Below are 26,792 nucleotides of genomic sequence, written 5' to 3'. Positions count from 1 at the left end.
AAAACAAAGTCATCTGCCAGCACTCTAGCTCTGTATTCATATTAGAACACATTCACCTGGAAAGAGATGCTGATGAAAGCATTTCCTGCATTTTCTATTATGGTGGTAGTCTACTAACATGTGGCCCCTGTTGGAAACATTTTAGAGCTGCAATGATTAGTCAATTCATCCTCTGATTCATGACAGTAACATTAATTATACAGTATAGTTATTTATAATCTATTTGAGGTTTTTTTGTAAGAAGAAAATCTGGTTTGATCAATTTGTTTTTTTTTTATTAGGCAAATTAAAGACATTGGATTTTTCAGTATTTTCTGATGTTTTGAAGATTAACTGAGAAAGCAGATGACAGATGACTTGATAATGAAAATAATAATTTGTTGCAGGTTTAATTTTTATTGCAGAGTCACAAGTTAAATGATCCCCATTCTGATTTTGTTTTTGTCTCTGGTGCCATTCCCTTTAAACCATCCCAACTTCCCTCCCCCCCAGACAGTAACTTTGTCCTGGGGAATGCCCAGGTCCAGTCCCTCTATCCCATAGTCTACTGCTCTGATGGCTTCTGTGAGCTGACCGGCTTCGCCCGTGGCGAGCTGATGCAGAAGAGCTGCATGTGTCACTTCCTGTATGGCGGCGAGACCAGCGACCGCCTCACCTCCCAGATGCAGAAAGCTCTGGATGAACGTCGCGAGTTCAAAACTGAGATCATCCTGTACAAGAAGTGTGGTAAGACTGGAAGGCTGGAGGGTATTGTCTGATTTAATCATGTTTAATGCTGTCAAGATATACTATCTTTCAGTCAACCTGACATGTTTGTAGTTTTCTCTTCAGGCTGGAATATTGTCATCTGTTTTGTTTGGACAGGCTCAAAGTTCTGGTGTCTGTTGGATATTGTGCCCATAAAGAATGAGAAGAGCGAGGTGGTTATGTTCCTGGTCTCACATAAGGACATCACAGAAAATAAGGACCAAGACCACAGCAATGAATCTGACGTAGGTGAGAAAATGATAAAAGAAAAAAAAACAAAACAGAGTGAGGCATGGTTCAATTTTATGGTAATTCACATGAAATGATCCAATCAAGGCTTTGCAGCTGGGTCACAAATCTACAGTACCAGCAGACATGATATTGCTGCTGGTAGTAATATTGAGGAGGGGGTTTGGGAGAACAAAATGATGCATGACAAGCATACAAGCACAATTGTGTTTTAGGCACACAAAAAAGGCATTTATAGTCCACATGATTAGATTTTGGTGAGGTTTATCTTCTCTTAATGAAAGTCATTTAGGTTTTATATTATGTGGTAAAGTAATTAAATAAATATCTGTATTTAAAGTGTAAATCAAAGAAGCTTTATACTTTAGGTAGCACACATTACAGATTCAACATATGACACAGTACAATACAATAATAAAATTAAAAATAGAAATTCAAGACAACACAGGAAGTACAGATTTAGCAGGCTTTAATTATTTAACTCTAGGTTGGGCTTTAGTCTTCATTTAAAGGCCTAAGTGGTTTTTGCATATCTGATTGAGAGTGGTAAATTATTCCACAGTAGTGAAGCCTCAGTATGAAAATGCTCAGCTGCCAACGGACTGCTTGTTAATCTTTGGGACGGTTAGGTAAGATAAGGTCAGTTGCAAAACCACTGTTCAAAACATTCACAATTCATCCTTTTGGGGATTAAGTCGCAGAGGCAGACTCACCCCCCCCCCACCCTCTGAGACAACACTGCTGACTCTGCAATCTCTCCACTGACATGCCCTTAAAAAAAATGTACTGTTTAAATATTGTAGATTATTTGATTGTATAGATTTTGGTATCCTGTCTTTTATTGTATATATATATATGTTACATGAGTAGATACATAATGTCAATTTTTCACATTTCAATAAATGACAGAGATAGATTATTATATATATTGTATTTTTGCTTTTCTGGGAAGGTCAAGTTGTGATAAAAAATCAGAGCAAACATCTCCCCTGTGAGCATCTAAATTATGAATGAGTACATCAGAAGGTTGTACATCAAGGGGAGTTGAGGTTTCAATGGTGAATGTTTGCTATCAGCAGAAGATTTTGTCAATAAATTTCCAATAATATGATGAGTTTAGAGGTTTTGAAGCATTATATATTACACAACTCATACTGTAACACCTTTGATATGTTGCGATGACTCACCAGGGCAGTCAGCAGGAACAAATATACAACATGGCTTCAACAACCTACTGTAATGCCTTCATAACCTCAAAGGTTGTGCACTTTATTAAATCGACTTTTAAATCTGGATTAAGATTTAAGGTCAAAATCAAAAAACTGACCATAAACATGCACTAGTAAGATTAGATACTAGAGCCCAGTTTATCTGTTACACACTTGTATACAAAATTAAAAAGTATTGACATTGTTGCTTGGAGGGTAAATTGGAACCATTAAACCAATAAGAAAAAAAATATTCCTTATCCGTTCTGTCATTTTGCACCGCCTCTGGACATGAGATTAGCAACCACGGATTTGTAAAGTTTCTACCACATTTCTGCATGTCTATCTAGTTTTGTGTCCTTGTTTGTTTCAGATGAGGAAACCGGTCTGGAGGTCCATCAGGTCAGCCGCCCTCGAGGCTTCAACATGGAGCGCCGCCGCAGCCGGGCAGTCCTCTACCAGCTGTCTGGACATCTACAGAAACAGGACAAGACCAAGAGCAAGCTCAAGATCAACACTGTGAGAAATGCTTTGACTTTTGTCCAGTATTGTCTGTTCTTATTATTCAGTCCAATTTGATGTCCACATGCACTTTCTAAACTTATTTTATCTAAGATTTATTAATATATGCACTGTCCTTTCATTGAATTTCAACAAGAATGTTCTCGGAGCCAATGCTAACCCGGTCCCTGAGTACAAAGTGGCAGATGTCCAGAAATCCCGTTTCATCCTTCTCCACTACGGTGCGTTCAAGGCCGGCTGGGATTGGCTGATCTTGTTAGCCACCTTCTACGTTGCCATCACTGTACCCTATAATGTCTGCTTCACTGAGGTACGAGAGGACGGAGCCTCAGGAGCACGAAACCCTCCCAGCGTCAGCGATATCTTGGTGGAGATATTATTTATTATAGGTAAGGCTGGTTTAAAGGAGCTGTCTTGGTTAATACGTCTTATTTGCTTTCTTCCTGAGACTTGATTGAAGGATTGACACCACTCTCACATCTGTAATGTAAATATGAAACAATTAGCTTAACTGATCATAAAGACTAGAAACAGGGAGAAACAGCTGGCCTGGCTCTGTCCAAAGGTAATAAAATCTGTCAACATGATCCTAACTGCTAACCAATTAGAACAGAGTGGGCTCATCAGGAGGCGGGCAAAAGAGACATGAGCTAAAACAGGCTGTTTCAGACAGAGGCTGAACTGAGGAGCTGCGTACAGGGCCAGTATAAGATAAATAAAAGAGTTTTTTAAACTGTAAATCATGCAAACCTGGAAATAAGCATGATATATATCCCCTTTAATAGTTGTCATGAAAGCAAATGAGCATATTCTATTGAAATATTTTTCCATTACTACCAAACTGACTATAATTATGCAGGATGCATGTTGGAACAGATGCACGGAGAGTCAGTTACACTTAAAAATTCAAGCACTGGCACAGTTAAACAGCATGCAAGCCACCAATGATGATGATGTGCACTGTGTGTTGTGTGCCCAGATATTGTACTGAACTTTCGAACCACCTACGTGAGCACATCTGGTCAGGTCGTGTATGACTCCAGCTCCATCTGCATCCATTACGTCACTTCCTGGCTGTTTGTGGATCTCATCGCAGCCTTACCCTTTGACCTGCTCTATGCCTTCAATATCAGTGTGGTGAGTCTCACCGACACACACACATACACACACACACACACACACACACACACACACACACACTGTCCTCACATATACAGCTATACAACAAAGCTTTTAGTTTGTTATATAACTTGCGCTCATTTGGGTATACTTGAAAGTGGGGAAAGCGCATTAATTGTACATATGGTGTTTGTACTTCTGTGTGTCTTTATGTGTGATTTATGTGTGTCTTTGTACAATTGTGTATATGTGTGTAGCTGCTGCCAGCCATAATAGACTTCAGTCTTTTATCGATAGCACTCTCCTACTGTTCGACTCTCACTCACCATTGATTTAACAAGACCGCGAAAGAGCCTGCAAATGTATATTGAGCACGCTAAGGCACAACACACCACACATGCACATACACACAAATCTTTTAATGCTACAAAGCCATGGCAAAGGAAATAAGGAGCAAACGAAAAACCATGTTTTTTATTCGTAAAAGGGAAACTTTCACCCAATATTTTCTTTGAATCCTGGCCTTTTCTGCTCTCACTGTTTGCTATAGTAGCTTTAAAGGAGCAGAATTGAAGGGTCTGAGCTTCAAGAAGAAAGTCATCATTAAGTAACTGGCAATTAAGCTGATAAATGAATATGCTGGGGACAAATTGCACATAGAAGGCATGTATTAGCCAGATGATGTTGTGTGCAGAGCCTGCTAGCTGTTAAGTAGGTGAAGTAGATACTGAATCACTGTGCTACAGAGGGAGGGAATTGAAGCTGGAGGGTCAAAAATTGATTCAATTGCTATAATAAGGAGGAAAATGTTGGGCAATATTATAATACAATTTCAACAAAACTGTATAGATGGTGTATCATAACTGAAAATACATCTTTCTTTTGTGTTATGTTGCTGCATGTTGGTGTAATTGGTTTAACATGAAGCTGAGCTCTTTAGGGCATTATATTTGGAGCACACACTTAACTGGAGTAAAGCAGAGATATAATTTAGTGGCAGCTAGCAGAACAGGCTTGACAGTAATTAAATATGATAGTATGTCTAAATTAGTGTATAATCACCATTTTGGTTTCTTAGATTAGAATGAGTGGGGGTGGGGGGGGGTTGGGGGGGGGGGGGGGGGTATTAAGTTGGTTGTAACTTGCAACCTCGCCTCTAAATCCTACACGCTGGCCCTTTAAATCCAGTCTGAGTGTGGTGTAATTTATCCACAGCTGTGTTGAAGTAAGAGTGACTTCAATTAATGGGCCAATAATGAGGAAGTAAAATAAGCAGGGAATTGCATCTGAAGTGCACAGGTGTTAGGAAGAAAATCAATAAAGGCACAATGCAGTCCTGGAAGATTGTAGCAAGTGATTTTCTATAAATAGCTCATCTGGTAAAAGCAACAACTGAAATTAGAATACATATTAGGGTGCTTTTTCTTTATTTTTTATCAGTTTCAAGGTTCAGATAATTTTCAGAGCCACTTGGGGTTTTGAGTGTTTTCCTGCACTGTGAATGTGATTGTTGAGCAGGTCCCCTGGTATCACAGCTCACTATCAAAGTGACTGATTAAAATTCTCAGTGTGCATGGGTAATTTCTAATTATAAACCTTGACTATGCTCTTAATGGGGAACATCAAAATGATTAAGCCTGATCAATCTATAGCCTGCCAACCCTGGAGTAACTAATCCCATCCCAGTGAGCTGCACCTTTTCATATTTTGTGTAAAATGTGTTCCTACCCTCAAAAGTCTTCTTCTCTTCTTCCACAGAACTTTGGGGTTCACCTGTTAAAGACGGTGCGCCTGCTGCGCCTCTTACGCCTCCTACAGAAGCTGGATCGCTACTCCCAGTACAGTGCTGTGGTTCTCACCCTGCTCATGTCCACCTTCGCCCTGCTGGCCCACTGGATGGCTTGCGTCTGGTACTTCATTGGACGTAGTGAGATTGAAAGTAATAGCCCTGTCTCCTGGGACGTAGGTTAGTGTCACTGTGTATGTGTTGCAACTTCATGGAAGGATTTAAGTGGTTTTATTTGATGGGGCAGGATTGTTACGGTAAAATACTCTAATGGTGCATTTTTATACAATGAGATCACATTAAATATGCAGTTTTCTAAAGTGAAAGTAGGAGTTAATTATTTTAATAAGCCCACACTCGGCTTTCACAAAATTACAGTAAACCCAATATATTAAGCTTTTGCTCATTAAATTGACAAACCCTAAACCCCATGACTCACTAATCTCCTGCAGGCAGCGCAGTTAAATATCAGGAAAATAAACTATGTTGAAGATGATGTGGCTTAAAACACTTTGGTTAATGTTAGGATTGTGCTGTTTACCTCAAATGCAAGCATAGCATTTTTAATATGAAGCCAGATTATGTCTGAAATTTGTTAAGATATTTCAGTCATGTCACTAAAGTCAGTAGGATTCATTCTCAAGGGACCATGACTGTCTGTGGAATATTTCATGGCAATCCATCTGAGCCATTTCACTAGTGTGGCTAAAAATAAGGGCCTTCACGAGCCCATACTTCGTTAACAGGAAATTAGATGAAAAGTGTTTTAAGTGTGGCCTCTGGGATGTGGCCTACAAAAACACCACAACACTTAGTGCTCTACGCCAAAGATAGACACTAAAACAAAGATTGTGTGACTCTTTTAACCGCTCCAGAGCAGAGGATGAATGTATAAGCTCAGCGTGAAGTGTGCATGTGTCCTTTTTACTGAGAAAATACTTCTAATTATGGCCATTTGTCTCCCCTCCTACTGTGCTCACCGGTAACAACAACAATACTGTGAGGTGCATGTGGTGTCGGCGTGTTAAATTGATTTAAATCAGCAAAGTGGAGTGAGATAGTAAGAGACAACAGAGCAGGAATGAGGGATGAAAAGGGTTGATTAATATACAGAAAAGGTATCTACAAAAGTCACTGAACCCCCAAATTGGTCCTCATTATGGCAGCTTCACCAAAGTTAAGTTGGTGTGTGAGTGTGTGCATGGGTGTATGTCCTCAGCTTGACAAGCGCCTTATAAATACAATCATTTTAGCATTTCACAAAAGAACATAACTGCAGTGTGAATACCAAAACCTTTAAAGTTCATGAGGATACTTTGACCCTTCAACCAAACCTTCAGCTTACAGTTTACATCCTATAAGTGCATAATAGTAAAATAATACAGACAGGTAGAAAAATGTAGTCAAATTTGCACCTTGTGTAAGATGACATTATCAGAAATGCTAGCGTGCAGTGTCTGGCCTGTAAGACAAGCGCCTGCACTGAAATAATTACTCTGCCCTTCCAGCCTTGTTACCATGGCTAATGAAGCTTTCCAGTAAAGGTCATCTAACAAGCATGGATGCATTCTCATTAAACTGACAAATTCCTCTCGTCCGCCCCTCTTCCCCCACCAGGCTGGCTCCATGAACTGGCCAAACGCTTGGGAACGCCATACTTCCTGGCACCGCTGACCTCCCTGTTGGGTGTTTCGGATTCACCTCAAGGCAGTGTGACAGCAGGACTGACCAATTACAGCCAGTGGAACAGCTCAGGATTGGAGCCCCTGAATGCAGCGGGTTTGTTGGGCTCAGGTCAATGGAACGGCAGCAGGACCAGAGCAAGGACGCCAAACGGCTCAGGGACGACACTGAGTGGTGGTCCATCTGTCCGTAGCTCCTACGTGACTTCACTGTACTTCGCTCTGAGCAGTCTGACCAGTGTGGGCTTTGGAAATGTTTCAGCCAACACGGACTCTGAGAAGATCTTCTCCATCTGCACCATGCTAATTGGAGGTGTGCTAAACCATAGCCAGCTAAAACCACATTATCATAATACATTTCACATGCTTTGGAGGAATGTAAGCTTACCTGACTCTGTGTTATGGTGGGTACCAGTTGTTAGAGGACTCCATTTGTAAGCTAACATTAACTAATGTTGCACTCTTTTGGCACTGGAGAGAGGCAAGCCACTCGGGAGTGTGCATAAATGTCACACCCTCTGGATCCTTGCACAAAAACTGGGTTTTACACATCGAAATAAGTCCACAGGCTTTTATAGGCAACCGTGAAAGACAGGGAAGGTCAAGTTATGTTACAAACTGTTCACTCATTGTCAAAGAAAGTGATAACTACATGTAATTTGCTTCACAATACTTGCTGTATCAATCTCACCAGAACCTTTCCTCCAAAAATAAAGCATTTCTATTGTCTCATGTCTTTCTTCTCTGTCTCTTCTGCAGCATTAATGCATGCTGTGGTGTTTGGTAATGTGACTGCCATCATCCAGCGTATGTACTCACGACGTTCCCTCTACCACACCCGCACAAAGGATCTGAAGGATTTCATCCGAGTGCACCGGCTACCGAAAGCCCTTGAGCAACGCATGATGGAGTGTTTCCAGACGACCTGGTCTGTCAACAATGGTATTGACGTCAGTGAAGTAAGAAGGACTCACTGCACCATTCAAATTGCCACTTGACATGAATTCAGTGTTCCCTGGTTACAAAAATGAAGAAAATTTGATAAGACAGTTTGAATTGTTGGAAGAGTTTTTTTCTCTTTTCCCTCAGTTTCTGTGCAATCATTTTGAACAGTGATGAAAATGTTCAACTTTAAGTTTCTTAGATTGGTGTATGACATCTGTGGCTTGGATTGACCTTGGCAGTTACAATGGCATCAACTGGATTGGCCTCTAAAATTGAAAGTGCAAATCCGGCGACTTGCCCTCCAGGCAGACTGAAATGGCTCACAGTCATTGAGAGGATTTGGGTTTTGTTTTGGGTTCAATCGCTTTGGGGCAGCTATCTTAATTTAATGGATTAATGGTCTCATAGACACTAAACTCACTCTTGGTGTGTTTTACCATGGCTTAAAGAGATAATAGTGGACAGAAGGTAATGCTGCATGCTCATAATCCACAATTTTGCTTTCCTAAAGATTCTTCCTCTTGCTACAGTTAACTTCATACAGTTAATTTGCCTTCATGAGTATAGTGTGAGTAAATGTACAATGATAGAATCTTAATCTTAAAACTTGAAAAAAGTCCTTCAGGAACTTTATCAGTTGGTTGTGAGAATGTGGAAAGGTAAAACACTTATTGTATATCTTATCTTCACATTCCCACACAATCACTTTCAAATGGTGACATAAAAGGGAAAAAAGCTTCTTAAAGCCACTAAAGCTAAAAGACAGATAGGGATTTATCTGTAGCTTGCAGCCATAAAAGTCCTATTGTTCTTCTTTGTGCCTTTGTTTCACTGCAGAGTTCAGATTTTTCATTCTTGTCCCCTCCACAGCTGCTGAAGGACTTCCCAGATGAGCTGAGGGCCGACATTGCCATGCACCTGAATAAAGAGCTTCTGGAGCTGCCTCTTTTTGAATCAGCCAGCAGAGGTTGTCTGCGCTCCCTCTCCCTCATCATCAAGACCTCCTTTTGTGCTCCGGGGGAGTTCCTTATCCGCCAGGGTGACGCTCTCCAGGCCATCTACTTTGTATGCTGCGGCTCCATGGAGGTGCTGAAGGACAACACTGTGCTAGCCATTCTGGGTAAAGAACAAAAGAGTTCAACTAATATTTTGTTGCAAAATATGCGTTAATACTTCATTATCATGTGTATTACAATTCATAACATGAGAAATGTAGGATTTCCATTATGGGGAAATATATGAATAATAAAATAAGCAATAGCTGCCCTCTAAAACCAACCCAATTCTTTTAAATTTTAACATTTTAGTTTCTAAAAGTGAAAAAAATATGATATACATATATTTTTGATACACTGACATTTGAAATGTAAATATTAGATCAAAAAAGTAATATTATGTGATACAATACTTGCCAAACATCATATTTAACAGCCACACTGATGTGGTTCAGCACCATGGACAGCACCAGTCTGTTCATCTATCCTCACTTGTTTTTGTTTTAGAGTGACTTTCCTACAGCAGGGTTAGAGACCTCGAAAGTGGTCTATGATTCCAAATGGAGCCAACTATTGATAAATGAAGTCTGGGGTTTGAGTGGAGCCTCCTGTTTGTGCCTGCAGTCTGAATGAGCATGAGTCATTTTGCTACCTGAATCTTGAAGGGCTTCTCTGTCTTGGACTCCAAACCATAGAAGCCCTCCTAGATTCCGGCAGCAAAGTGACTCAGAAACCAGCGTTGACGACCGAGTGCAGGACGAAGAAGATGGAGCAGAGAAAGGGCAACCTGTGCCACAGCCACTGCAGAAATAAGTTCATAAAGATCAGAAAGAAAGCAGCACTGAGTTTTCTGCCAGAATGTGGATTTGGTCTGTTTTAGAGTCAGCTGGCAGCATGATGTGCAGAAGCAGAGAAAGGGCTTTTATCATCCAGGAAGTTATTAGACATTTAACATTTAATATTAGCCAGACATCCTTTATGAAGAGGAACACAATGAAGAAGAACGACCTGGTGCTGATATAAACTGCAATCATCCCCATATTAAACTGTCCCCTGAGGACAAACAATTCACACCCCATCAGATGAAAGATGGAGTGTGACCCAGGAATTGATTGAACAGTTTGGGGAGCTGCCTGAAGCTCTACAGGAAATCCATAAGCAGTGTTAATTGATTTTTTTTTTTTTTGGCCACTTAGAGGCAGTGGAACAAGCTGTAAACACGACAATGACATATTACCTTATGTTAAAATGCCTGCAAACTGTTGCCTGTATTGGCATTCACTTCTGACCACCTGATGAATATAAGACTAAGTTCACTCTCCTTTTAGCTCTGGTCTCCACTAACTCTTGAGAAAAGTATCTCTAGCTGCTTAAGTAAATTCTCCACTATGTTTACCAGGTAGTCGCTTTCTTTTTCCGTCTGCTGTTTGGGGCTGTGAATTTATCAAAACTTTCCCAGTGGAAACAGCTACAGTACCTGCTACCTGTTCGGGGAGGGGGATAACTGTGTGTTTGGCACATTAAGCCACATCTTTCAGATTAGACCTAGGCATGCTGATGAATTCAGCTTTAAGTTACCATTTTGTGTGAAGTTGTTTTTTATACTAATAATAAAAAAGAGGGGCAGAGCTCATTATGCCTTCCCATATCAAGACTGATAAAATACTCAAGTTACTGACCAACACTGTACCAGCCAACTATCAGAAATATGTGGACATGGTGCTCAAACAAGAAAAGGAAACAACAGAATGAATAAAAAACATGACTTAAGACTGAGAAATAACAACATCCACCCCTCCAGCCCCATATCTCCACCATCAGTATTACAGTACCCAATGCATGAGGTAAAACACCCTTTTTCATTGTACATGAATACAATAGGTGAGCTGGTAGAGCAGCTAGAAGCAGAAATCTTCCTCAGTCCTCTCTTCCAGAATATGAACCTCTCCAGAGCTGTGTCCTACAACACAGACACTCCTCCCATTCTGCATAACATGGATGAAACAGAATAGAGAAACACAAATAGACTCACAAACAGCACTGGAATAAGCGCAGGATCATTTAAAGTGGAGGGAGCAAATTGGCAACACTGTTTTTCATATTAATGATCTTACTGGTGTAAATAATGAAATGACTGCAGCCTACAGAGGAAAGTAAAAACATTTGCATGTTGGACCTAGTGTGTATGCACATGCATGTGGATACTGAACACTGAGAAACACACACATACAGGCTCCTCTTCTCCCTGCTGTGTGTCTTAGTGTTATTGTTGTTCTCTTAGAAACAAAGCTGCACACACACACATTCACATATCTCTCTGATAGACATCCTAACAGTCTAGTTTTCTCTCCACACAGTGCACACACATTTTATTTTTATTGGTTCAGGGTTTCCTGAACACACACAGTCAAATTGTTTTGGCATTGCCACTTTGGATTTTCAGCATTGGAGAAGGCAGTGAGGTACAGAGAGGAAAACTCAGAAACCATCTTTTGTAATCTACAGGTCCATCTGTATCCCAAAGTCTAGACTATAACACTACCCTTCATTTCAACCTCTGCTTTAGAGTTATTTTAATCATTTATATATGATAACATATACTATAATTTATATAATATATTATACATAATAATTTACACTATGGCCATTTGCCAGTGTTCCAACTATAAACATATTCATGCTTTAGGGAATTGTGCTCTTTAAGGGGAACAGTCTGTTCTTGTAATGGAAGCTAATTAACCTCTGTCATTATGTATTATCTCTTATATTGGAATGTCTCGTGCATTGTAGCCTTCCTACTTAGGTTAACAGTGAACATAACAACATAATACTAATAAATAAAGAAACTGAATAATCACAAGTAACCACTTCAGTCAAAGATTAATGTGTTCACTTTTTTCTTTTTGGTTTCTTTTCTGTGTTGCCATTGTATAAGCACAATAATGCACTCCATGGTAGGCTGAAAAATATTAGTGTTCTTCTTCACTACACATGTATCATCAGAGATCGGAAGAGTAGTTTGTTTGTAGCTTTCTTGTATATTAGAGGGGACCAAACAAAATTAGGACCTGCACATAAAACCCATAGCTCTATAGGACTATTAGTGGCCAAAAACTCTGCAGGGTACTTTTAAGGAAACACCATGACATTCAACATGAAATAAATATCTTAAAATGAAATATAGCTCATATATCAGCTTGTGTTATACAATGGGTATAGTGCAGTGTGACTTGGATACACTATTATAAAGCTGATTTATACTACACTAGCTCTTTATGTCTACACTTGGGTAACCTCAGAAAAAAACAAATTACTCTGGCTGAGAAAAAAATATCTTCCATTAAAGTCGATACAACCCATGTAATTTCGCTTGGGTCTCCTCTTTTCAGGTCGGGGTGACCTGATTGGCTCTGACTATCTGACACAAGAGGAAGTGATTAAAACCAACGCCTGTGTTAAGGCCCTTACATACTGTGACCTGCAGTACATCAGCCTCAAAGGACTGCGTGAAGTGCTCTGCCTGTATCCTGACTACGCCCAGAAGTTCATCACTGAGATCCAGCACGATCTGACATATAACCTCCGGGAAGGACACACCATGGAGGTACAGTGATGATTCATACTTTACCAACACTATTAAAAGCATGTGATGGTTGAAGCTATATTGTTTTTTTTAAACAATGTAAGTCAACAAAAACAATGAATTGGAATTTGTGTTGCCAAAACTCAATAAATCAGCATTTTCTGGCATGTAATGGGAAACGTCAACAGAGTAAACAGAGTAGTCCAGATGTTCTTCTCCCCAGACACAAACTACAGATGCTCCAGCAGGGTGTCAAGATGTTCTCCAGCCAGATGGGATATACTATCCCTCTAGCATGTTCTGGGTCTGCCTCTGAGTCTCCGTGTCTAAAAAAACATCCAGGGGGCATGCTATCTCCTCCACCCTACCTTAAAAAATGAGCCCAGCCAAGACACATTTTTCACAGCCTGTATCTGTGATCTCATTCTTCTGGTCATTACTATAACTGAGAGTTGGAACGTACAGATCGACCGGTGAATTGAGAGATTTGTCCTCAGGTTCAGCTCCCTCTTCATCACGACAGTCCGATACAAATCCTGCATTACCGCTGACACACCACCCTAAGTGCTTTAACTCCTTCAATTGGGTGACAATTCACCCACGCTGACTGCCTGCAACCAACTCACAAGCAGATACCAAGAAACAAATAGCAACAAACAACAGTTTAATTAATTAAGAGCATGTTAGAGGCAACATTTCACCAATTTCATTAGTATACAAACTAAGGTGATCTTATTTGTCTTTACACCTCGATCTGCCTTTCACTATTTTCCAGCTGCTAGGAACTTGCAGAACATGCAGTCAATAGGGGGAGGCTACCTGTCTTCTTGTCAATTAGCTTTTTATGTCTTAAAAACTGTCTCATGTTTTTTAATTGCTGAGAAAGCTGTGATTCATGACACGTCTTTAGGTTCTTTTACAGGTGTTTAACCAACTGAGATAATCCTGATTACATAGCTGATTATCCTTCCGAGTGTGAATAATAATTAGGGATGGTGATGAGGCTGCCGCATCAATGTGCTCATTTGAAAATAATGCACATCCTTGGGGCGAATAAAAGTCAGTTATTGTCTGTGGTCTGACCTGATAGTGCACACAGAGGTGTCCTTTTCAAAACACATTAGTGGAGAGGGCACTAATGTGTTTTCATCAGCACATTCAATTCTGATTAGTTAACATGCCGTTAACAATCACTCCTAACAAGTAGTTACTTCATCTGTTTTCAAGTACAGTAGATCCAGATGATGTGTATTTAAGTAGCATATCACCTCTATTTGAATGCAATAGGAACAATATTACACTTTGATTCATATTCATGTATTCGTAACTGGTGTCTAAACCCTTATGTTTCTGGTAAACAAAATGTTCCAGTTTGTTAAAATTATCATTATGCTATTAGACGTATATTAAACATGAATCATCTCATGTTCTAAATGCCTTTAAGAAAAAGTCTGGTATAAAGACCACAAGTAGAGTCCTTCTGTTTTTTAGATTAGTCTCAGCTGTGCACTGACCTCCTCCGCCCAACATTTTACGCAATGCTGGAGTGATGGCTTTCCACTTGAAAAAGGATTAGCCATCTGGGCTGGGAGTGAGGAGGAAGCCACGGCTTCTGCTTGAGATGCAGCCAACAGATAAAGACATGAGCTAAACATGGACGATTCAGATGCCAGGGATTTACAGATGGATCTCAGCTGTTGCGTAGCCTACACATGAATAACCAGCATTATACTGGAAATAACTAAGTCACATTTTCACTGTGAGTAAGCTTGTTAATTAGAGCAGAGATCCATAAGAAATACCAAGGGACAGGATATTATATCAGCATGACAAATATCTAAACAATACTAGATTGACTTGTGTTTTTCTGGCTTGAGTTTATGATGTGTGACATGAGTTAGCACACGTTAATGAATCGAAACCACAATGTGATTGCGGGAAAGTCATTCAATTTTACTTGATGGACAAATGTTAGAGTCTATCTTCTCATCACACTCTCAGCAAAAAAACTAATGAGCATGGTTCCTCCCCAAAAAATGAAACTATATTGGAAAATAAACTTTCAAGCACATAAACAATTCAATGTTTTAAAGTTTTTTGACGAAAGAAATCCAGTTTTCATTGTAAGGTGATTTTCAGATGAGCTTCCCTGTTTCAGCCTGAGCTGTCCCACATAAGGAAATTAACATAATCTATGACAGTTTGGCACAAGGATACTTTTCCACTTTCCATTCCTTCTCTCAGTGTAATAATTGCATTCTGTTTTCTGATTTGATTAGAAAAGACTTTGGGGATTTGAGAATGGTATTGGGTGCAGATATAATGTATTGGCTCCATAAACAAAATATACTGCTGAAGTGTCAATTGCAGAAATTGTACCACATTACTTTAATTCACTTGACAGTGTAAGTGCAGTAATAAATAACTCCAACTTTAACAAGGAAAGTGCAGAAGAGAAAATAAATAATTCACAAAGATGAAAAAAAGTGTTTAATATAGATTTGAAAGCCCCTTAAATTATGATGCATATGGTATAAAATCAACATAGTTTTGCTTTATGTAAAAATAAATTGAACTAAACTTTGATTCTCATCTGTAATAATTGGAACCAATTCAGCAGCTGATTCTTGACAGCACTACAGAAATATAAGTCCACTTTCCCATCTCACAAACACACACACACACACATATGTTCATGTATAGTCGGCATGGAACTAAAAAATATTGCTGTCAGATGTGTGGGGGAAGGGAGGGGTCATCCCTGGGTGGATAAATATAGAGCAACAACCAGATGGAGACGAGACGAGAAAACATCAGGATGGAAGGAAGCTGCAGGGGGAAGTAAGAGGAAGCACTACGCTGATATTTGCATTCACGTGCCGACATACAGACAGCACACACTCACACACTCACACACTCACACACACACACACACACACACACACACTCATAGACAGACACTTAGACTTCCTGCAGACATTTATTTTAGCCTCAGACTGACACATCAAACATAGCATATCCATCCTTGCAGAATGACACATAAGGGACTTCAGGCTCAAACACACACATGTTCACACACATAAAATAACATTCTGCATGCATTGTCGTCCATATGCATAACGCACACACAGACACACACAGGTAGAGTTACCACAATAAAAATGCAGCATCTCTCACATGCACACATATATATATTTCACCCATAAACACTCACATAATTGGCTGATGCCCTTACTGTGGCATATCAAGGGTGGCACGTGCTGCTCTCTCTCACACACACACACACACACTGAAATTGCAAACAGTTCCCTCCATGCTCTGGTTCCCTCCAGGCAAACCTCTGCTAAAATTAAACCTCTGCGATCTAAAAATACCAGCCAGGCATGTGATCCAGAAAAGACAACAAATGTAGGGGAGAGAAAGGGAAGGGTGATGTTGACAAGGGAAATGAGGAGAAAGAAGAAAAACAAATTTAAAAAAGCTGAAAGAGAGAAAATAGGATTTGTTGGCCTGTGTTTTAATCAGCTTTAGAATCACTGAGGAAGAAGGTGCAGGGAACCCGTCTCTAAATACAGGAATCAGCCACCAGTAGCAACATGGTGACTTTTAGAACAACCTGTTTATATATGACATGATAAACTGAAGAGGTCATCAGTATTTTTCATAGAAAACCTCCAGAATGGCTTCAAGAATGAATGCTTCTGGTTTTGAATGAGAACACTCCTTTGCAGCGCTGCTGATATACTGAATGGATGTCAGCGCCATTGCTGCTATTGTGAATGGCACCTATGCGCTCCCAATGATGCATTCAATGGCTCAGCAGCCCCTCCATCTGGTCAGAAAGCAAAGTGACGCTTGGCTCATATTTTCCTGACCTCTCATTAATTTACAAGCTTTGTCCCAGTTCCATACTACACACTAATTCTAGGAAGATGTGGTATTTGTTGTGTTTTCAAACTGGAAAAGAGAGTGGAAGGTGAGGTGAAAAATGTAACAGTAAGCACACTAAAAACCTGATTTTTGAGTGTCCGGCTGTGTTCTGCAAAGCACTACACAGAGGAAATGGAGGTAGCTTCCGTTGCTGGAAAAAAACCCACATCATTTTAAGCATTTTAACATCACAGTATAATAAATACTTCAAGGTACAGTACATGTATTGCATTGTTTCCTGTTCATATTATATGTGGGTATATTATATACTAACTGAAAAAAACTGCGTTACAAATACAGCATTTGGATATATCGGATTGATATACATGCTGCTGTTTGTTCAGAATGGGTCAGCACCACATTGACTGACATTGGGAGGACATTGACCTGAATTCAAGTGACACACTGTATTTCAATCATATATTAATACCTATGCAATATCCCAATTGCACCATTCTAAGAGACATCTGCAGGTTTATATGATTTAAACTAATCTGTGAGCAGTTATGACTACCTACTGTAAAACCTCCAGGTATGAGGATGTAACAATGGATTGCCCTCTCCATACTGGGAGTGAATTGGAAGTATTTTTGGGACTTTTTTGTGAGTGAAGGTGAGCCATATTATGAGACTGACTGGTGTAATGTTGGCAGTAAAAGCTATGTTGTACTGGACTGTTGAGGAGAAGGTGGAGCTTAGGGATGAAATTCTTAGTCAATCTATGCTCCAACCCTCACCGATGGTCAAGACTTTTGGCAAATGACCTAAAGAGGATCAACTTCGCTGGGTTTCTGTGCTCACCCTGTGGGACGGGATAAGGAGTTCAGACAGCATTGCCAAGTGAACTGTTTTGTACGTCTTATCTCTGCTGGACGCTTATGGAGGTATTCCAGCTGTGTCCAGTTGGCAGAAAACCCTGGGGCAGACCAGGAGCACTGAAAGAATTACATATCTATCCCATCTGTCTTGGAGCTGGATGAAGTTGCTATGGGCAAGTCTTTTCTCAGCCTGCTACCACTGTGACCCAGACCCAGATCTCTACTGCTTTCTATCTTTTTGTGGTTGTTCCAAACAATGATTAAATATCCTGCCATGTCTTTCACACTTCAGGCTGACTGCGAGAGCAATGGAGGAATCATGAAAAAGCTTCCCTCCATCAAAGAAGACGAGGAAGCGTCAGGGTCCGAGGGGGAACACTCACCTATCCCCAAGATACCTCCCCTGAGCAGGCTGGGCCGAGGTCTGCGCTCTCCCCTGCGCTCCCCTCTGCGCTCTCCACTGCTGCCGCCAAGACCTTTCAGACCAGCGAGCACTCTCTCTCGGTCCCCCGGCCTGCAGATCCCTGTGGTGAGCTTCAGCTGCCTGCAGCCAGAGCTCAGTCCTCGGTAGGAAACCATTCATTGATTTATCAACTGAGTACTTAGTGTCAGCTTGACTGTAGGAGTCTATTGAGTGGTAGCAAAGCACCCTCAGTGGGACTCTGATTTGCATTCTTTGTGACTTTTGACATTAATCATAAATACAAACCGTCTACAGGCTAATTTGCTTGGAGTCCCTTGAGAGGTGGCAACAGACTCTGGGAATACATTTATTTTTGGTTTGGCTGCACAGATGAATAAATTGTACTATTGTTTCAGCATCTGAGATTTCTTTTTAAGGAACACATGCAATCAACTATCTGCAAAATAATTGCACTAGTATACCTGTGCAAAAAGAAATCCTATTGCCAGAAGACCAACAACTAAATACAGTAAGACACAGAAAACAAACAAAATGATAAAGAATTTATTTTGTGTTTTGTATATTTTAGTTTTTTAGTTTTTCAGCATCCTATTTGCCTGGCTGGAAACCAGAGCTCAGTGGTTTTAATAGTTGGCTCCTTACTTCCTTACTTTACCTTACACTGCATTTTTTCTAAAAAGAAAAAAATCTTGCTATGTAATACTTTGCTTTTGCTCCTGAGATGACTGGCGTATAAAATATGCTGTGTGGAGGGAACAGGGACAGAATGAATGAAGGAGAGATTAGTCCGACACAGCTTTGGTCTCATTTCTATATCAGAGTCTGATGGGTAATTAGTATGCAGGTGTGTGCAGCTTCTTCTGAACATACTCTGCTCTCACTGCTGACTGTGGACAGCTGGATGACATTTCTGTAAGTGCTCTCTGTAATGATCCACTCACAGCCAGGTGCGTTAGTCGAGTCGAGTCGTGAGTCTGAATTTGACATATCGATGAACTTTGTAAAGCTTATAGAGAGCAGATGTAGGTCACTATGAGACATTTTTCCTTTGCTGAAATGAAAAATGTTTGTTTTGGCTCATCTTGATGTCCTGGTAAAGTAAATGCTACGTCATAAAAAGATCAGTACCCACGAAAGGATGCAACCACAGAAAATAAAGTTACCAAGTTCTTAAGTAAATTATTAACATTTACAAATGTTTACATATTTGCCTGTTTGAAACACTACATCATTAGCAGGTTTGTTGGTTTCTCAAGATATTTTAACAGCTACTTGTCAGATTGATTAAATATGCATCCTCAGAGAATGAACGATATGATTTTGATCCCCACATTTTGTCTTAGCTCCCCAATTAGGGCAAAACTGCCATTTATAGAAATAATAAATAGCTACATTTAATGGTCAGATTGTAATAGAGCTCAATTAGCACTACATGGCCATAGCAGGGTGAACCATTAATATACTGGATATTTCCTCAAGCATTATTCTAACATTATGCCAACGTGTTAGCTTTCCACACACAATATCTCATCAGATAATAGGAGACTCACTATGAAATATGCTGAGCACATTCATGCTCCCAAAGGGATGAAACCTGCTGATTCCTCCACTGGCAGGAATTGCTTGAAATTCCTTTGTCAGTTCTGAATATCTATATGTAGATTTAAGTGTGGATTTCAGCAGTTAAAGTCTGCCAGGGGACATAGGTTAGGTTATTATCAGCTTTTCAGCTCTCTGACTTACCACAGAAGAAGAGACTTTATATGATATACTGCACTTGATGCTGGATTCAGTGACGTTTTTTTCTTGCTGAGGTGATTAAACCCAGTCCCGTTTGTGTTTATAAATAATATAAAGTCACAAGGGGTATGAGGGATATTGTATGTTGTCTTAAACAAGGAAAAGCCATTTGTACTTGCCTGAATATGTAATGAACCAACTCAGTGTACTAAAGCATACAGCTTAGTTATAGGTTGCTCTTATGCACAGTATCTTCCACTTGGCATCGTTGGGTTTATAAGGTAGAAATGCTTTACAGTTTGCTGCCATCATGTGGAGGTTCTGCCTTATTGCTTCACAATATTCTCACTCTTGAATTAGCAAGCCTTAAAGGGGGAGATGTCAGTGAATTCAAATATGCAGACTGCTCAGATTTTGTTCCTTGTCAAAGAGGACATTTTATGTTCAATTAAATATCTCCCTATAAGAGTCTCCTTTCTTGGAACTCTTTCAGTTTGACTATAAGAGACAGTGCAGTATAAATGATCTGTGATTAAAGTCATCACTTTATTCACTTATTCTAACTCTACAAACCAGAGTTCTTACTTTTAATACCTTAATATATGTTCTTCAGGTTCGTGGATGGGATCGAAACAGAAACCCAGAGTGGTTCAGCTCAGAAGTTTGACTTTCCTCCCAGTGCAACTTTACTATCCAGCCCTGTTTCACCTACCTCAGGTGAACACACGCACACACACACGCACAGGCACACACGCAACACATAACATGCAGAATTATGTATCACAGTGGACCAGATCCCATTAAAAACAACACCCACTATCAACCTCAGTTAAGTTAAGAAAGTTAAGAAAAAATAGCAACAAAGTCCTCAGTCACTTAGCATGTGTGTATAAATGTGTGTCATTCTGTGTATGTCCACAGGAGCCCATGATGAGGGTGACACCATGCAGGCTGTTGCTAAGCTAAAGCATGAGGTAAGGTGGTAATACCATGCTGATGCATAGACTGTGATATTGAGAATACTCTTCAGATTCAACAAAGTGTCTGTGATCCATTATAATTGCATTTTATATATTTCTAATATTGTAAGTTAACTCATACATTAAAGTTCAAGTTCGCTCATAAAGTTTAAAAAAAAAGATTTATTGAATGTTTTTGTCTGCATATACAACCAAAAGCACTGTGCCTGTTAACTTGACTTTTTTTTTTTTTTTTACAATCAAAATAAAGCAAAAGAAGACAAAAGGAAACTAAATAAACATGCAACTAAAATAAACAAGCCATGATTACAAATGGTTGTAAGCAAAACCAGTATTTTGAATTTTATATATCACTTAGTCCATAAGCAGTTTCCACTATGTCATAAATCATCAATTTCTTACATTTATATACACAAACATGTTTTCCATAATCTCTTCCTAACCAATGTTCTGTAGTTATGGGCTCAGTCTTTTACCAATTTTGTCTTGCTTATGATCAATAATATCTTGGTTTATATATACCTGTCATTATCATTAACTAAATAGTTTGTTTCCCAGATACATAACTTTGCATTCCTTAGGTATTGCCGAATGTAGAATCCCAGAATGTATTTACTTTTAACGTGCACATTCTCCCAAAATGAGTATAATTTGTGGCACTCCCAAGAAAAAGTGTGTGTGGTTTGTGTCTCTATTTTCTCATACCCGCCATCATGATTGTTGTGAACCAGTGTGTTTACTCTTTATTTGAGGTGTAATGAACTAGTGGGTGAGGTTTTTCCATCCAAACCCCCCTCCATATTCTTGAATTTCTGGGTTGTGTTGTGTTTCGCACATGCTGAGTCATTTTTCCGTTGTAATTTCAATGTTTAGTTCCCACTCCCATTTAGCTTTAAAATAAATATCTTTCGAAAACTTAAACTTGTGTTTAGCTTTAAAGAGCTTTAAAGGCCCCTCTAATTTGCTTCATTTAAGTGCAGTAAATGGAAGACTAAAGATTATTGTCTTTATATTATCTTGGTGTGGGTATTATTAGGGTTTCATGGACGCTACTACTGTTCCCTATGACTACTGTGGAAGAAAAAGATTAAATTAACAACAAGTATTGGTCAAATTTCTGGCTAATGAATGCAGTTTTTATTGTCAGTCATCCTGTTTAGTGATGTTTTGTCAATGCTTTGTGGTGAAACCAAAGATCATCTTCCATAGAACAATAAAGTCTCTCCCTTCCTAATTAGACCAAACAGGGACATGTAATTTCTTCAAAATTACAAGCATATTTTCTGCACTGTTAATCTAATGTATTGGTTTCTACCAATAGAAACTTTAAAATTACAGCATTTATTATTTAACTGATGGTGCTGAGGAGATAATCTACTTAAATAACAATATGAGGTACCTTCTTGGTACAACTGAAAAACATAATTTCTATTTCTAGTCCAAAATTTCAGGAAAGAAAACACATCAGACTACTTTTCCATAAGGCCCACTCACAGAGGACTCTTCTTTATTCTCCTCTCTTTGAACCAGATGAGCGTCCTCTCCCACCAGGTAACCGCTGTGAGTCAGGAGCTGCAAGAAATGACACGCCTTCTCAAACCTCTCTTCCACAACCCCTCCATGTTGCTGATACCCAGCACCATGACTCCGCCTCCCAGTGTCTCTTCAGACAGCTGCTCCCCAGCCCCGCCCCTTTTTACCCAACATGCACCTGTGGACTGTTCAGAAGACGAACATTCTCCAAGCGTCCTGGTACCTGAACCATCCTCTCCTCAGCTGAAGGTGTTAGAAGGTCGCACTAGTAGAAAAGAAGTAGAGTTTGATCCACTTCAGTGCTCCCGAACCTTTGCCTCCTATAATCCTTCAGCTCCCCAGCAGACCTCTCATTGTTCAGCTCCTCCATCACTCAATAGCTCCCCCCATGAGCACACCATTATACCACATCCATACTCATCCTCTTCCATCCTTTCTCTACCATCATCAAGCCGCATCTCATCTATCACTCCACTTCTGGTAGACATATCGGGACCTGGTAGTGAGCCTCGGTCCCACCTCATGCTCCAATCCCAGTCCGAATCCCAGCTCTCCTATCATCAGGTCCCCCCTTGCGACCAGCTCCAGTCCCAGCCCATGTCACATTCCCTTTCCCAACGTCACCTCCAGCCTCCTCTCCAGCCTTCCAGCATGGCCCCACATCCCCAGGAACCCCTCCTGGACCTGCACGAGGTGGAGTGGGGGGAGCACACGCCTCAGCTCAGCTACATCGATGAAGGACCAGTGTGAATCGGTGTGAACGAACGAGGGGACCCACACATTAGAACCAGCATGCCATACAACTTACTGCATGACAAACATTCGCCTCAAGTTTGGCATGTGAGTTACTATGTAAATACATTTGAAACTATTATAAACTATGATCATGAGCACCAGTTGTAAGCAGCTGTAAACAGATCTGATAATAAAAGAGTTTGTTTTACAGTTTCAGTTTGATTTGTTTGACAGCATAATACTTCTGCATATAAAAGCAAGAAGACTGATCTTTTAATAATCAAAAACTCTTTGTACTGATAATTATGCATATGAAATGTGTAATTTTATATCATTATATTTACTTAGTCTAAAGTAAGCAGCCAAAAATGGTGCCAGTCCACAAGGATTTCTCCTGAAGCTCCAAATATAAGAACAAGCTTAAAGGACCAGAATATTTCAAGCATTACAATCTAGCTGTGTGTGCTATGTAATATAAATATTACATATGTGGGGGGTTTATGCGTGCCCATTTGTGCCCTTATTCCTTTCTATACATGCCCAGACCTGTATAAATGAGATAGTTGCTTTGTCTTGAGAATGAGATCCAAACTCTGCGTCAGTGGTTCCATTGTTAGTCATGTTTTCCAGAGCGAGGCGGTGATTATACTCCATAAAGACCCAGAAAACTGTAAACACACAACTCACAATTCACTCAAATGAGAAAGTGTGTCCAAACATTATCTTGATTATTGTATCAGTGTTACATTGTAGTGGTTGTTTAACCCGCTCGGGGCTGTGACACAAACTTGTGACAGAGTGGGAATTTGTTGGCCTCATGCCTTCTCATGCACGAATGCACTAATAATCTTTGATCATCAATCCCAGCACTTAGACCTATTTCCACATAAACTGACCTGGTTTGAACTGCATTTAACAGCTGCCAGTCAGAGTGACAGCAACATCATCCAATCACTGCATTCCTCATTAAGGAAAACAGCGCTGCGTCTTTATCCTGCCTGTAACAACATGCATACAGTACTGAGACATAGATGGTGATTTGTAATGTTTTGAAGCTGCAGTTCCAATCATGGCCACTAGATATCGGTGTTGTTTCATAATCTGTGTTCCCTCATCGATCCCTTTTATAAGGCTGTAATTAAATGTTACAGAAAATGTCTCAGGAACATATTTTTCTGATAACAACACACACAGTCTGCATACTTTGATATAATGGAATAATTTGAGAGTGAAAATAATTGTCTGTGTGTACTTAAGATTTAGGGACATGTGATGTGAGGTCATTAACACTGGAAAAAGACAACAAGCTCACTGGTGCAATTGTTCTAGTTTGCTGTGAAATGTTAAAGCAATGAAGGATTTCTATCCATAGATAGTCGGATGCAACAATGAAATATAGAGCATATAGTAGATTAGAAATGCAATAAATAGTTGATTGAATAATTTGGAAGAAAATATATTGATTGATTTGATGGTTTAAGCTCCTCAAATGTCAGAATTGGTTGCTTTTCTTTTCATTGTGTCATATTTTAACATAGTATAGTTGTGTTTAATGACATCCCCAATAAACTGCATATCAATTGATAGGGAAATGAATCATTAATTGTAGATCTATGAGATAGCAGTTAAGTTAAATCTGGTTAATGTGACATTTCTATTACAAACATAACATGTTTTACAAATAATCAGTGCATGTCATTTAACATCATGTTGGCTCATTTGATAGTACAAAGGTCCTGAAATCAAAGCAGTGATTGGTCGCTAGTGTACTCCACCACACATCCTTCCAGCTTCCACCACACTGACGCTTTAGTAAGAACATATAAAACTTCACAAGGTCATTTGAGACCATGCAAAACATCAATATTTGCAGCTACAGGTAATAAGAGCTGCCTTGTTTTCATTGTGAAAGCACTCTCTAATTGCAATGCATACCATCACTCTCACACACACACACACACACTCACTCACACACACACCTCTTTCTCATGGTGAGCGACTTGTGGTGAGCTGCCAAAGATACTTAAGATGATGTAGGACAGACAAGTGTTGGCAGTACGCACACACGCACGTACGCATGCATGCACACACACACACACACACACACACACACACACACACACATACACACACAAACCACAGAGGAGGAGCGACAGGAAGGCAGACATACTGAGTAGTAATGATAGGTGACTATTCTTCCATCTAAAATAAATCATGAGACGCTGACCACACTGTTGGTGAACACCAGGCCTGCTATTTGGAAAGACACACAAACAAACATATAAGTGATGGATAGACCGAAAGTATGAAATAAATTCTTGAGAAACTTTTATCTCACCATTATTTAGGTTAAGTTGGTTTATTTTAAATCAGGAAATTAAAGCTGCATTGGTTGTCTCAATGAAAAGAGAAGCTTTACAATCATACTGTACAATACCTCAATATAAGTGGTCTAAACAGTTTGAATCCAACTCAAAAGGAAAACATTAAATAGGAAAACCGTCTCTTCCTTTACTGCAAGCTTTTGTTTAATTGTCTCGACTGCGGGAAAAGTCAGAAATGTTAAGATTAAAGGAATAAACTCAAAGAGATCCAAAGCAGAATTGTGGGAAGGGGCATGGCTGTCTGCAAAACACAATGCTGAACTATTAAACCAAATAATTAGTACAAGCATTAGTGTTATCACAGTTACATTATTGTTCAGTGATTTGGTCTAGGTTACATGTTACACTGCCCATATCAAAACAAGTCAAATCATGAAAAATGATTTAGCTTGGTTATTCTGCAGTGTACTCTATTAGAAATATCATAATATCATAACTAAAACCTCAGAAATACAATAGATATTATTTCACTCAGTAATCAGAGGATCATTTTCTCTATATGATTACTTGCTTTTATTTGTGATTGAATGAGTTGTTCAGTGATTTCTTTTCTCCATTATTTAAGAGATGAATTATTATATTGAGCTATCGTATGTGTTTGAGTTATCTTAATCATTGTGTTATGCATTGTGAGTCTTAATGGGAGTCTGAATGTTAAAAAAAAGTTTAAAATGTGTTTTTAAAATTCTGGTAAAACTGAGCAGTATATTATACTATTAAACATACGATTTACCATAAGATCCTAAATCTTCATAACAAAGGCCCTACTTGGATATACTTTGATATTATTATTTCAATGAGGAGCAAAAACCAAACAGAAATCCATCAGAATATGTCTCATTGTAAAAACAGGGAGATTTGAGTGTCAGTATTTCCTGAGTTGATAGTTCAGTGATCTGTGACCTATAAATTATCGTTGTTATTAGCTTCTAATATGGCAAAAAACTGAACATTTATTTTACAAGTTAAATAATCCTCATTTACACTTTGAGAGTCTTTCAGGCCATTAATAGAAATAATCTATTCTTAACTGTTACTAATAAGATTTAACGCCCACTGAGAGCACCTCTGGTTTGCATTGACTCCATGTGTACAGAACAATAAACACAAAGAAACTGATGACATCACACCAGAAATAGATACATTTGAACACAACTATATGAAATGAAGGCCTGGTTGAAGATTAACAATCTACACTCAATCAGAAGTTTGGACAATGGAAGAAATCAGGTGGTTTACAGTTTATCCTAACCCATCATGCTGCAGTTTATTCCAGCTGAAAACAACATTTTTATCAGGCTTCCTAACCCTAACCCTAACCCAACCTCCAGAACTCCTGATATCTTAATAAATCAGCAGGTTACAAGTTCAAATCGGATCATAAACCCTAGGAGAAAATACTTTTAAAGCTT

At 39.4% G+C, this 26,792-nt stretch overlaps 1 protein-coding gene across 1 annotated transcript in view; it reads left to right on the top strand.

Moving 5' to 3' along the window:
- Window positions 1-23,011, top strand: part of LOC128354041 (potassium voltage-gated channel subfamily H member 3-like) — a 32,831-nt gene extending 9,820 nt beyond the window's left edge. The window contains exons 2-15 of the mRNA XM_053314284.1: window positions 493-726; window positions 865-996; window positions 2,578-2,723; window positions 2,863-3,115; window positions 3,706-3,863; window positions 5,604-5,811; window positions 7,249-7,626; window positions 8,073-8,272; window positions 9,129-9,378; window positions 12,643-12,857; window positions 17,877-18,151; window positions 20,362-20,465; window positions 20,670-20,722; window positions 22,259-23,011. Of these exons, the coding sequence (XP_053170259.1) occupies window positions 493-726; window positions 865-996; window positions 2,578-2,723; window positions 2,863-3,115; window positions 3,706-3,863; window positions 5,604-5,811; window positions 7,249-7,626; window positions 8,073-8,272; window positions 9,129-9,378; window positions 12,643-12,857; window positions 17,877-18,151; window positions 20,362-20,465; window positions 20,670-20,722; window positions 22,259-23,011 (3,359 nt within the window). The remainder of the gene's footprint in view (window positions 1-492; window positions 727-864; window positions 997-2,577; window positions 2,724-2,862; window positions 3,116-3,705; window positions 3,864-5,603; window positions 5,812-7,248; window positions 7,627-8,072; window positions 8,273-9,128; window positions 9,379-12,642; window positions 12,858-17,876; window positions 18,152-20,361; window positions 20,466-20,669; window positions 20,723-22,258) is intronic.
- The last annotated feature ends 3,781 nt before the right edge of the window (window positions 23,012-26,792 follow it).

Source organism: Scomber japonicus, chromosome 24, assembly GCF_027409825.1.
Source record: "Scomber japonicus isolate fScoJap1 chromosome 24, fScoJap1.pri, whole genome shotgun sequence".
NCBI classification, from domain to species: Eukaryota; Metazoa; Chordata; class Actinopteri; order Scombriformes; family Scombridae; genus Scomber; species Scomber japonicus.
Note: the sequence above shows the minus strand (reverse complement) of the source record. Positions and strands in the feature narration are given on the sequence as shown.